Source organism: Lynx rufus, unplaced genomic scaffold (genome assembly GCF_022079265.1).
Source record: "Lynx rufus isolate CCGP_SWC_20201006 ecotype Redwood Valley unplaced genomic scaffold, mLynRuf1.p SCAF_7, whole genome shotgun sequence".
NCBI lineage: Eukaryota > Metazoa > Chordata > Mammalia > Carnivora > Felidae > Lynx > Lynx rufus.
In genome coordinates, this window is record NW_025814889.1 from 35,733,010 (window position 1) to 35,747,446 (window position 14,437).

General features: G+C 39.1%; 1 protein-coding gene across 1 annotated transcript in view; it reads left to right on the top strand.

Moving 5' to 3' along the window:
• Window positions 1–358: 358 nt before the first annotated feature.
• Window positions 359–14,437, top strand: part of DCP1B (decapping mRNA 1B) — a 60,005-nt gene continuing 45,926 nt past the window's right edge. Inside the window, exons 1-3 of the mRNA XM_047065567.1 lie at window positions 359–525; window positions 7,071–7,111; window positions 12,286–12,413. Coding sequence (XP_046921523.1) covers window positions 376–525; window positions 7,071–7,111; window positions 12,286–12,413 — 319 coding nt within the window. The 5' untranslated portion in view covers window positions 359–375. The remainder of the gene's footprint in view (window positions 526–7,070; window positions 7,112–12,285; window positions 12,414–14,437) is intronic.

Genomic DNA, 14,437 nt, shown 5'->3' on the forward strand with positions numbered 1-14,437 from the left:
ATTATAGATTTGATCACTGAGCGTCAAAGAAAATACATGCCAAGACGTCGAACACATCCAAGAGATACACCCTATTCGCGTGCAGCTCCAAGGCTCACAGAAGAAGAAAACAGCTCTTGGGGAGGGGGTACAGGATTCAGACCTCCAGCCTGGGCTTGCCGTTGCCAGTGGCAACGATCGTCGCCGGCGGGAGTGCGGCCATCGATTAGTAATGTCTTGCGTCCGTCACAGGAGGTGGGGGCATGGCTGGAGAAGGAAGGCCTCCCTGGACTTGCGGTCGCCGCGTGTTTTCGGTTGCGAGGTGGCTCGCTCGTTCTGCGATCTATTGAGAGTGGCTTCCGACAGCTCGGGGTTGATGTCGGGGAGGGAGGGAAGATGGCGGCCGTGGCAGCTGGCGGCCTGGTGGGAAAGGGGCGCGACATCAGCCTGGCGGCCCTGCAGCGCCACGACCCCTATATCAACCGCATCGTGGACGTAGCCAGCCAGGTGGCTCTGTACACTTTCGGCCATCGGGCCAACGAGTGGGTGCGTGCGGACGCGACGGGGCCGTGCAGGCAGGGATAGGGTGGGGACAGGGTGGTCAGACTCGGGGCTCCAGAACCCGGTGAGGGGGACCAGACGCTGACGCCCTGGAGGTGGATGGAGGTGGATGGTGGTGGATCGCGGCCTGAGGCTGAAGCTGTGGCAGTTGGACTCCTGGGCCGAGGGTTTTGGGGGAGAGGGAGGCCGCTCTGAGAAGCCACCTGAAGTTGGGGAAAAGACTTAAATATCTACGATACCCCACGTGGGGAGACCAGACCGATCAGGGACGGGACCCTGAGAGCTGAAGGAAGGAGGGGGCCCTGATGCTTCGAGGCCGGAAGACTGATGTACTACGAGAAAGTAAAGCAGGGTTCTGTTACAGTAAAACGTGGCTGTAGGGGAGGCAGAGTTAGGGGACGGATGGACAAACCGAGTTCTGGTTCTGGAACATCTGTCTTAGATGGGACGAAGAGAAGTGAAACCTTGGTAGAAGTTGTGAACTCAGGGAATACACCAAGAAAAGAGCAAGCATCGGGAGATCAAGGACAAAATGGGGCTGGGTCTAACACTTCGAAGGAGGCTGACGCTCTTGGGATAATCGTTACACCACAGCCTACCAAGACCAAAATGGGTTTAAAATCTGAGTCCGTTTGGGAGCTGAATTATTTAGTGCACTTTTCAAAGCAAAACCCCAGTAAATAGCAGTGGGATTAAATTTAATTTTCCTCACAATTAGAATGGGGTAGGAGCACAAGACACTTGAGTCCTGTTGCAGGAATTACTGCGTGTGATTCTGTAAACCTACCCACTTGAATATAGAGATGTGATTTTTCTCTTTTCCTCATATTGATTTTTGTCCCAAATAATATGAATCCATCCATTATATAGCCATCCATCATTTTTAAATAAGTTAGAAAACAGTATAAAGAATAAGGCCTAGACTAATGGATTTCAGGTGATTTTTTAAATGTATTCTCCAAGACATCAAAATTCAAGCAAGGAAAACATGCATATTGAACAAATTCACATATTTTTTTAACATTTGCATTTGTTAATTTCCTTATCTCTAGTGTGGATCTTGAGCAGTCTGTAATAAAAATTCACCTGAAAATCATTAACAAAAGTAAAAAGATTAAAAAGGAGACCCAAAAATGGGGGAGAAGAGAATAGCTTTGCCTGAAGTTCTTAACTGAGGAAATTTACTGGAATGGAGCAAGGAATTTAGGTCTGTACTCCTAGTAATCATGCAAAAAGGGAAAATGGGAGAGCTCTTTAATATCCATTGCTCTGTAATAGAAAGTATGCCACTTGGTCAGGAGAGAGGTTATTTCTTCCTGATTTTCAGGAGAATTTGTCACCTGGGTCTTTATTTAAAGGACATTAAGCAATGTAGTGGATAATTTCATCAATGACAATTTAGAAAAAATACAAGGATATTCTACACCTGTATTGCTATTATACTGCTCTAGTAAAAAAAAAAAAAAAAAAAAGGCCGAAGGCATGTGTTAATTCTATCAAGGTAATTTTGTAGTAGATAAGGACAGAGGATGTATAGTCCTGTGAACTGACTGGACAGTGGGATTAGAGTCTGGAGAATCTTGAGATATTGTTAACATGTAGAGGAGAACATTAATCATGGAAAACAATTGTCCCCTATATAGGCTTTTGACAGGATCTGTGTGATAGATACCTGTTAAAATAGTTACAGAGGTTTATTAGATAGCCAGTGAAGTCCTTCTAAAGCCTCATCAAAAGGCAGAAGTGTCACAGTGCATTATTTACAGGAGTTATGTTTTCCTGCTTCCTGGACTTGTTGCCTTCAGACGGGGCATATTTCATTCAGTAAAAGGTCATTCTTTCAAAGTACTGATCTTCAAGGCTGTGGTAGCCGGAAAAAAGAGACCTAGTTCAGATGCAGAGCAGTTGCTGAGGGTAAATGGTTTGTCACCACTCTCTCCATATGCCATCACTTGGCCTCAGGATGGGACCCTTTTGAATATAAACCCAATAAAAGTTTAACGAACAGTCTTGAGATTGGAGGTGAAAGTATATGCAAGAAAGCAGATGGGATGTAACGGAGGAGAATTCTTACTACACTGTAATAGATGAAGAATGACTTCAGGCATTCAGAGCAGGAGGTATTAGTAATAAAGGGCAGATAGAAAATGAGGTACTTGAAGGAAGGATTAAGAAAGATTATGTTGTGACTGGGATGAGAATTTTAGAGCTGGAACTACTTCCCATTATCTGGAAAGACTGCTCCCCCCAAATCCCTATGTGTCAGTTGAAGAGTATAACCTTATTTATTTTCATGTCAGTCCTCAGAGCAGTGGTTTGTAACTAGTTTTGACTTTGTCTCCAGGGAACTTGTTGCTGGCATCCAAAGGATGGAGGCAAGAGCTGCTGCTAAATACCCTGAGCACAGGACAAGCCCCTGTGACAAAGATTTATCTGGCCCCAGATGTTGAAAGTGCTGAGTTTGAGAAATTGCTTCAGAGTGACTTTTGTCCTCTTGTTTCTAGCTAGTGGTTTTCTAAGTTTTCTGTGTATCGAAATCACTTGGAGTTTTAAATGGTGTAACCTGCCAGATCAAAATCTCTGGGTGTGAAGTCCAGGCATTTGCTATTTGTTAAAAGCTTCACAGTTGACTTAGGTGCTACATGCATGACTGAGAGAGACCGACTTATGAGGATAAATGGAGACCTACTTTTTCATTATATTAACATAGATAATCAGTAATGCAGAGATTGCTTTGGGTTGTTTCAAAAGTGCCAAATACTATGCCAAGTCCCAATAATTTGCCAGCTAGCACTGTTTTATATTCCATTTTATTATTTTAAATTTTGAACTGCTTAGTTTTTTAAATACATGTTAGATTTTATAATGAAGTGTAATATTAAACCATTAAATTGTACTTTTAAAATTTTAGCTAAAATTCCCCAGAACTATAAACTAATGATTTAACATAGAAGTCCTCCTTGCCTGGAAGAGCTAAGGAGGACCTAATAAAATCTTGTTCTAACTATACCCCAGAACCTCAACCCTGGGCTTTGCCCGGGGGGGCGGGGGGAATCTGGTTACCCTTGGATAACTCTGGAGGCACCAGGAAAATGCATGCATGAATTAGAGCTGTTCAGCTATGATAGATCAGAATTTACATTAACAAAGTCCTTTTTATCCAGTTGTAACAGAGCACTTAAAATATGTTTTCTCAAAAAAATATGTGTTTTCCATCAAGATCTGAGTAGTATAGACTGGTTCTATCTTTTCAGTGGAGAAACTAGCTAAGAATAAAGAATAAACTAGCTAGCCCAGTGTGACCTGGAAAGAACCCCACTCTGAGTATTCATAATCAGGATTTAAGAAATCCCTTATACACTTTAATTCAATGCCGATGACAGTGCTCATGGTGGGCAGTGGACACAGTGGATTTTTTTGGTGCAGACTTACCTAGTTACTTGGGTCTGGATCCCAAGGAGAACTCCAAAGCTGTTGCCTGATGATGTTCATTATACAGGGAGACCAGACCGGTGGTATTGGGGTGTGGAAGTATGGCCCCTAGCCATTCACAGAGAATTTCTAACTTTTTAAGGACCTGTTGCAATTGAAGATGGCCACAAATTCTTTAACACTATCAAGAGGGGGGTCCATTACCTTGAGGACCCTATGCTAAGTGAAATAAGTCAGAGGAAGAAATAACCAATACCATATGATTTCACTTATATGTGGAATAAAAAAAAATTGCTTATTACCAGTTGGAGAATAATTTCAGAAGAAACATGCCTTTTATATTTCTGATTCTGGATTTTCAAAACTAAAATTGGGCATTAAAGTATTTTTTATTTTTATTTTTTTCAAGAAAAGGTAATTTCTATTACTACTTCATGGAGGAAGAAAGGAAACAAGTCAAAAGCTTTTAGCTTTATGTGTACCAATCCATAGAAACATCCTGGTTTGGATCACTAAGATGAAACAGTCCAAGGTCAAATACTGGAAGACAGAAAAGTGTTTTGGCCTTGCAGCAAGTGCCCCTAGCAATACATATAGGCTCTTAGTCTAGTTTCTTCACCAGTATGTATCTCAATTTCAGTTTCTTATAAATGTAATAATACCAAAAATTTAATCTCTACAACTTCTTCTTTTTTTTTTAATGTTTATTTTTGAGAGACAGACAGAGTGTGAGTGGGGAAGGGGCAGAGAGAGAGAGAGAGACACACACACACACACAGAATCTGAAACAGGCTCTGAGCTATCCACACAAGAGCCTGATGCGGGGCTCGAACTCACTAACCAGGGATCATGACCTGAAGCAAAGTCAGATGCTTAACTGATTGAGCCACCCAGGTGCCCCAATATTTACAAATTATTCTTAAAGTCTCTGTGGAATAGTAAATACTTGCTGACTGTGCCAGTTGAACTTTAGGAATGCCCACAAGTTTTTAGACTGTTTGGGTAGTATTTATTGTTCTATGGTAGCCATTTTCTCAATGATTAATATTGTGGCAGTTTAAGTAATTCTTAGAAGTGCACCCAGGATATAGATTTCTCAACAGATAGGAATTAACCATGTTTGTTTACACAAGGAAAGGTAAGTAATAATGTTTCTGTATCTTTTTTTTTTTAATTTTGACTCAGTATTTTTCAAAGCACAGTGGCAAAAGACCACATTTGAGAAATAAGGATATTTTTCACAGTACACTGAAGTGATTTATATGAACTTTATAATAAATCCAGTTTAAGGATGAACTCTAACTTTCTTACCAATGTTTATGTATTAGAGAAAAGACTGACTAAAGTTGCTTTCACTGTTCTAAGTTATTTCTAATTGCATATTCTATAATAATGAGGATTACAATTCTTGTTAAGTAATTTACTCTTAATAGCCATTTGCTCTTAAAAAACAATGGTGATGTTTGATATAATTTGGGGCATAGTGGATTTTGATTTCACGACTCCTGATATAGTTCTATGGTCAGAGAATATGTTACTGAACTAAGGCAGTGGTTTTCACAAAGCGTGCGTGCATCAGAGTCACCTGACAGCTTAATAAAAAAGGGTGCTAGGCAGCACCCCAGCATCTGATTCATTAGGCCTGGGGAGGGGCCTAATAATTTGCATTTCTAATAAGTTCCCAGGCGAGGCTGATACTGTTGATGTGGGAACCATACTTTTAAGACCCACCGAACTAAGGTGACCAAGAAAATTGTTGAAATCACTTGAGCTTGTGAGAGGATCATGCTTTCAATGTTTTATGTGCCTTTATATATTTTTTTAATGTTTTATTTATTTTTGAGACAGAGAGAGACAGAGCATGAACAGGAGAGGGTGAGAGAGAGAGGGAGACACAGAATCTGAAACACGCTCCAGGCTCTGAGCTGTCAGCACAGAACCCGACGCGGGGCTCAAACTCACAGACCGTGGGATCATGACCTGAGCCGAAGTCGGACGCCCAACCGACTGAGCCACCCAGGTGCCCCTTATGTGCCTTTAAAAAAGGCATGTAGGGCACCTGGCTGGCTCAGTCAGTAGAACATGTGACTCTTATTCTCAGGGTTGCAAGTTTGAGTCCCATGTTGGGTGTGGAGATTATTTAAAAATATATCTTTAAAAAATTACCACTTGATATTATATACCCTTGTTCTTAAAGAGTATATTTCTCCCACAACTACAGTGTACTTAAATTTCAAATGATTTTGATAATAGAGATTAATAGTAAAATATTAGGTTAAATGGAATGCTGAAACTAAAACATGTAAATAACAAAAGTACCTTTGAAATTCTGAATTATAACTTGTTTACTATTAAAACTTATTATGCATTATATTGATGAATATTTTCATCATGGCCTGGGCCCCTGTCTTCAGAGAGATGGAAGAGAGCCTTTCCAAATGAACTGAAATGAGTTGAACACTTTCACTTTACCATTTAACCAGTTTCTGTGACATTTCTTGAGTCCTAGCCTAGCAATGTTTCTAACTTGATTTCAAAGATCCAAACTAGACTCTAAATATTCCACACCACGTTGGTGATTAATTTTTCTGAAAACTACAGCATTGTTCCACTCTTCTATGTTGTAGTCAAAGTAGAGTTATTATTGGCAGATCATCTGCTCTCCTAGGTGACAGGATATGGCAAGAGATAATGAACCCAGAAAATAGAAGTGTAATGAAAGGCAGACATGAGTGATTTGCGCAGCTTGGCATATACTCCGCTCACAGGATAGAGAAGGCAGCACACTTTTAGTCTCCTCTTTCAAATGAAATCCATGGAGCAAATTTTTGTATTGTTTTAGCCAGAGGTGTGTTGCTGTCCCTGTCTTTGGTGAAAAGAGATAATGACAGTTTATTTTGTAAACGACAAAAGGAGAATGGATGCTTCCCGATGTCGAATCAGCAGGGCTACTGCCAGGCTGAGGCAGTACTGCTTTCCTCCTTGTCCTAGGAATATTACATAGATTGGCCCTACTTGAAATGGAATGTTCTCTAGCTTCTGTGAAAGTTACTATTAATGAAGAAAAATATATATATTTTGCTGTGTTTTTTTTTTAGGAGAAGACTGATGTGGAAGGAACTTTATTTGTTTACACAAGGTAAGAAAATTTTACTTTTACAAAGAAACTGACAGTCTTTGAAAGAATATGTTGACTCCATTGTGTCCCTCTTCCACAAATGTAGTTTTATTTCAAAAAGAAGAAAAAAACCTGAATCTTAGTTTGAAGTTATTAGTTGATGTAAAGAAGAGAATACTGAGTAATGTCACCTGGTAGCATGTGAGGAATACTAATTGCAGAATGTAACTTAAACTCCAATACAGACAAACTTAAATCTTGGTGTTCTTGGGGCGCCTGGGTGGCGCAGTCGGTTAAGCGTCCGACTTCAGCCAGGTCACGATCTTGCGGTCCGTGAGTTCGAGCCCCGCATCGGGCTCTGGGCTGATGGCTCAGAGCCTGGAGCCTGTTTCCGATTCTGTGTCTCCCTCTCTCTCTGCCCCTCGCCCGTTCATGCTTTGTCTCTCTCTGTCCCAAAATAAATAAACGTTGAAAAAAAAAATTTTTTTTAAAAAAATCTTGGTGTTCTTTTATATATATATGTATATATATATATATATATATTTTTTTTTAAGTTTATTTAAAGAGAGACAGAGACAACATGAGTGGGGAAGGGGCAGAGAGAGATGGAGAGAGAATTCTAAGCACTGCCTGTGCAGACCCCGATGTGGGGCTTGAACTCACTAAACCATGAGATCATGACCTGAGCTGAAATCAAGAGTCGGATGCCGACTAAGCCAGCCAGGTTCCCCTTTGCATTCTTTTAAAAATAGTATTAAGTATTTATCCTTTAATTCAAATTAATGGTACAAGGTCCTTGAATATAATGCATTGGCAAGGAGAGAAGTACACTATTAAGAATATCAGATTATTTAATCATTATTTGGAAAAAGGTTTTATTGGTCACCTCACCACCCACCCGCCTTTGACTCTTTAAAGAAATATGCACCAAAATTAAAGATGTCTTTGAGTCTTCCATTATATAGTTAATAGAATGTGTTTCAGGATAGATTTAATAAACTCAAGTTTTTTGTCATTTGTATCAGAAATTGTTAACATCATATATGGGCACAGGTACGTGTAGTATGTATATTGTCTTAATAGCTAAATGTCTTATTCATATAAAATGTCATAGCTAAGGCCCATCATTGTCAGTGGGAGGACAAAGATAAAATACAAAGGCCTAGTACAAACCCTCTTAGAGCAAAGTTTCTTTTTTTTTTTTTTGATATTTATATATTAAGTATCTTTTTTTTTTTTAATTTTTTTTTAATGTTTGTTTATTTTTGACAAAGAGAGAGAGACAGAGCATGAGCAGGGGAGGGGTAGAGAGAGAGGGAGACACAGAATCCGAAGCAGGCTCCAGGCTCTGAGCTGTCAGCACAGAGCGTGCTGCGGAGCTCGAACTCACAGACCGTGAGATCATGACCTGAGCTGAAGTCAGACACTCAACCGACTGAGCCACCCAGGTGCCCCTAAGTATCTATTTTTGAGAGAGAGAAACAGCACAAGCTGGGAAAGGGGAGACAGGACCTGAAGCAGGCTCAGCACTAACAGCAGAGAGCCTGACACTGGCCTCAAACTCACAAACCATAAGATTATGACCTGAGCCAAAGTCAGGCGCTTAACCAACTAAGCCACCCAGGTGCCCCGAGAGCAAACAGTTTCACTGGGGAGATAGAAAATGCATACACACACACACACACACACACACACACACAGACACAGAGACACACACGCAAGTATATATTTTTTACACATTCACATTTAAAGATACCCCCCCCCAAATAAACATAAACCCCAATACAGATAGCCTATCCTCAGGGCCAGTTGATAGGTTATAAGCAGTGAATAGGCTGCTGTGATTCTGGAAGGCATTTTAGAATTGGTGAGTCTCAAGTAGGCCTTAGGAATAAGGTAGTACTTGACTTGCATAGAGGAGAGGGAAGGGCTGTCTCAACAGGAAGAATTTTGGAAGCCGAGGCATAGAACCCAGCATGGTGAAGGAACAGTAAGGAAAATGACTTTTGACTGCAGAGAGTTTTTACTGGTTTATGTTAGTTAGGAGACAGTGAGGGTGAAGAGATTTTGCTGGCTTAGAATGTCAGACTATGGATTTTGACATTTATTTTCTCAGCAGTAGGGAGTCTTTGAAGGTTTATGACCAGGGAAGTAATAGAGTTCCAGCAAAATGTGTGGGGTAAGTTAGTACATTAGCATTATGAAGATGCACTGATTCCAGAAGTTGGAGTTAGGACATTGGACAGATTATTGCAGTGGAGTAGATATGAGATGAGGAGGGGAGGGACTAAAATGGTAGGAGTGGAGCTGGAGAAGATTTCTTGAAACATCGCACATATAGAAGGAGTGATGAAATTTTTAAAATAAATTTAAAAAATGGAAGTTTTGAAAGGGAAGACTGAAAAACTGACAGAACCAGGAGCAGAATGGAAAGACAGGAGGTCGAGAATCTGGGCTGAAAATAATTTTATTTTGAAATAACGATTTTGGAATGATAGCAGGGCATTCAGGTGGAGATGCCCGGTCCCGGTCAGGGATGGAGATACAGAGTTTGGAGTTATCTGCCTTAATTTGGTCATTGAAGCCATGAGAGAATGAGTGTTCTCTGAAGGACAGGAGAGTGACAAAAGCTAATGGTCAAGTTTTAGGGCCCCAGAGAGATCAAGAAGAGCCAGCCGTACAAATACAAGCAAAATGAGAATGGTACAGAGGCCAGATGCGGGCACCATGCAGGAATGGTGGAAGAGTGTGCAGGTGCAGGTGCAGGAGGAGGCCATAGTGGGAGCGGAAACAAAGGAATGGATGAGCGAGGTAAGGAGGAGGTCCAGTTTCTTCAAGGTTTCAGAAAAGTGGGAGTGCCCAAGAGCCTTGGCTGTTTCAGTTTACATTCCAGAGTACCAGAGCATACCACCAAGTGAGTGTCTTCAGTAGAGTGTAGATTACTCTTGAGAATTCTGAAGTGTGGAAAGAAAACCAAACGGTTGAACTCTGATATATGCTAAGCACACACATGACACATTCTCATTCATTTTTCACATGTATTAATCTTTTGAGAAGTGAAAGAAAAAATGTGTTCATATACATTAATGATTTATTTTAGGGATTTTTAGTAGGGTCTCTCTCTCTTGTCTGCAGAAGATTAACAAATTATACATTTTTGTACCCCCCAAAAATGTAGATTTTGCATTCTCAAGTATTTCTTAATATACTCTGAGTTCCAAATGGAGCTGTCAGTTAAACCATTAAGTTGAGAAACAACTCTTTCCCTGTTCCTTAATCTCTTCCCCAAATCTAACTCCTCAACAATAGGAGCTTCTCCCATCTCTCTCCTCTCCCCCCCCCCCCCCGCCGCTAGGGGGGAGGTGCGCCAACCCCCCTCCACTCCCCGCCGCCGACCAGATAGATGTCAGATTCTAGCATGTTGAGGTCTTTTCTCAGTAGAGAATGACAGAAAGCTCATAAAAGTCAGAAGGGAGTGTTTAGTACAGGTAATGGAGCTGCTGGTGATAATATTTTGACTTCTGTTACGGATATTGCTTTAAAGCAACTGGCACATTTATCCCCTGAGCCTATTTTATAAATTATGAGATGATATAATAACCATACTATTACAGAGGTGAGGTCCTATTGTGATAATGAAATACTTGAAGAATCAAATTCTGATTCTGTATAAAAACACCTAAAACACTTAAAAAATTATTTATTTCCTCCCATGGCTTGCTTTCTGTGATAGAGAGTTCATAGAGACACCCACTGGTGATTTTTGAGCTTGACACTTCCAAAGTACCCTCTGTCAGAGATCTCTGGAACTCACTTTTCATACTTTCTGAGAATTTAAGTTGAAATGATTGTCATGATTATTTCTAGTATTGGTTATATGCCCACCTCTGCTTTACCTCTTTGTAAAATAAGTTACACAATGATTGCCTTCCATCAACTTTAAAATTGGAAGTCTCAAAAGAAAATTCTGTAGGTGGTACTGTAGCTTTATTTTACTTCTTTATCAGCATTAAATGGCTAAGGTGAAATAAAATTAAAACATGAACACCTTTTCTTCCTATTGCTCACAACATTTCTGTGGGTTTGTTACCCTGCTGCCCTAGTTTCAAGTAAATAAATGAATTCTGCTTGCTTCATTTTCAGCATAGAAGCATTTGGTGTTTCATTTGTCACCAGAAGTTGCACAGTTGGATTACTATATGGCTGTCACCCAAGAGTAGACAAATGCACATGTAGTTGGTAGAGTTCTACTTGGTGTAAAATTTGGGCTCTTTCTGCCTGACAGAGTAGGCACTGACAGTTTATTCAGTGAAACAAAAAATAAAAATCACTAAATGCCACATTTTTATGGAGAAAAACTTTTATACTAGTTTATCTGTGAAGCTGTTTGCTTACTTCTGTAATGTTTTAATTGTACTGAATCTCTTTACAAGTTTGTTGACCAGAGTGAGTGGCATCATTTCTCTAAATTTCAAACTGACACTAACATTTTCTATGAAAAATTTCTTCATAATGATTGTGATGTACATTCTCTATTAACTATCAAGATTCTTCAAAAGTGTGTCTGTAATTTTTTAAAGTGGTTAATATTCCTGCCTTAAAGGAATTTACAAGCTAGATAGGGAAACAAGATATCTCTACACACATAGCTAAATGAGTAGGACTTGATTTTGCCAAAGGAACAGCAATGGCAGTCATGCTGTATGTGTTACATATGAAGTGGTGCATAAATTAGTACATTAATTCTATTAGTCAATAGTAAAGAATCATTGCTTTAGGAGCACCTGGGTGACTCAGTTGGTTATGTGTCCGACTCTTGATTTTGGCTTGGGTCATGGGATTGAACCCCACATCGGGCTCCATGCTGAGCATGGAACCTGCTTGGAATTCTCTCTCTCTCTCTCTCTCTCTCTCTCTCTCTCTCTGCTCCTCTTCCCTGCTAGCTCTCTCTCTCTCTCTGTCTCTCACTCTGTTTCTCTCACTCTCTCTCCCTCTCAAAATAAATAAATAAACATTAAAAAAAAGAAACCTTAAAAAAAAATCATTGCTTTGTATGTGTACAGTCTGCTTGCACAAAGCTGTATATATATATATGCAAAAAGGTTGAGAGACATTCAAATACTAGTTCTACTAAAAGTGTACTTCCGTTGAATAACTTGTCTTTTGATATCCTCCCCACCCCTTGTGATTTTTAGGTCTGCTTCTCCAAAGCATGGGTTCACCATTATGAATAGGTTGAGCATGGAAAACAGGACAGAACCCATTACTAAAGACCTGGATTTCCAGCTCCAGGACCCTTTCCTTCTCTACAGAAATGCCAGATGTGAGTCTTTCTTAATGCATTTGGTAGTTTTATTTCTGCAGTTTGGCCAAGTGTTTTAAATTGTACAGTTGATGTGTTTGTGTTTGTGTTTAGTATCAGCATCAGTTAGCTTGGGAAATGCATGTCCCGCTGAGAGGGAATATCTTCTTCCTTGAGAAAGTTTAAATGAAAACAATGTGATATGATGATGGAAGTATTTGAACCCTGTCTTTTGCAGCTAGACCACTTTGTAGTAGAACCCACTGGAGATTTTAAGCCTGAGCAGGGCTAGGTGAGGTGAATTCTTGGTCAGGAGACTGTAGAGGGACAGACACATAGGCAGTGTACAGATACAGAATTAGTGATTCAGCTAGTGGCACTTTTTCCTTATGTATCACTTGACTGAACATCCTGACAGGATGTTTGAGGGAGAGGGCCTATATTCTAGAATTGCCATCTTTTGAACATATAGTAAATGAAAAACCAAAGCCAAAAGAGTTTTGCTCATTACGAATTTCATAACACTTTATAATGTTCAACGTTACATAACACTTTGTGGTATTAGATAACTAACTAGGCCTTGTCTGATTTGAAATGAGGTAGCGATGACCTATCCGATATTCTCTCTCCATTTTACTCTTATATCTTATCTGACCATTTGTGTTGAACTATTGGGCAGCCCAGAGAAGAATGATGAAAAGTATATAAACTGCAGGAACATCTCCATACACAGAAAATGAGAGCATCCTTAAATATAAATTTTATGTGCATGCGCATGATCTGTGCTTTGTGCGTAACTTGCAGAAAAACTTTGCAGTTAGGAAATGTTTTCCATACGTTTGCCACCTTGCTTTTGAGGTCAAGGTACAAGAAGTTGCTGACTGTATACTCTTCAGTGTAATTTTAATAATGAGTGTAATGCAAATAATATTTAATGTTTTAACTTAAGTGAATTGTTTTGAAATATAGTATTTTAACTTATATTCACATATAATTAAGTTGTCATGAAAGGTGGTCATCTATTATTTAGAGAATACAGTTAAATTCTTATGAGAAAAAAAGCCATTAAAACTGTAACATGACTTACCAATGGTAAGTCCTGTGAAGTAAAAAATTTAGTAATATAGGGAAAATTTTGTTCTTTACTCCTATTTCTTTGGTGGGAGTGTAGTTAAGTCAATTGTAGCTTATAGGTATTTGAATTATTTGTATGCTTATAGTTCTGTCAGGTTTTATTTTTTTAGATTATTAGATTCTATGCCAAATTAATATACAATTAAAATCCTAATAAAATAACCACAAAAATAAATATAAATGACTTTAGTGATTTATAATAATCCTTTTTGATTGCTCTTACTTGGGATAAATACTTGGTCTAGTCAGTATAGATGGTATTTTATTGTAAATTCTTATCACAGTATTATGTATTATATATCACATACTATGTCAAAAATATAAAAATACAAATTCTCTTTAATATGGTTGATTTAAAAAATAGCTTTCCTAAGTCCCACAGGGTTTATCTAATAAGAAATACTGTTTGGATATAATAAACCTATTAAGCTTTGCCGTGGCTTTATAGTAGGGTCGCCCCAAGCTGCCTCTGCTCTCTAGTAGGGTCTCCCCAAGCTGCAAGCAGCCATGGAGCACTGGACATGTGGCCAGTCTGAATTGAGCTGTGCTGTGAGTATAAAATACACACAGATTTGCAAAGACTTACTATCAAAAAAGAATGTAAAAAAATCTCATTAATAATTTTATATTGATTTACCTTTTGAAATGATAATATTTTGAATTATTGAGTTAAATAAAATATACTATTAAAATTAATTTCACCTGCTTCTTTTAATTTTTTATTTAATATTACATATGTGGCTCACATTTGTGGTTTATCTTATATTTCCATTGAACAGCACTGTTCTAGGCATTTTCATTTATTTTACCATATTTTGTAATCACAATTTTGTAGGGTAGACATTTTCACCAGATGAGAGAAGTGAGGCTCAATGAGATGACAGACCTGACAGAAACCCATAAATTCTGCT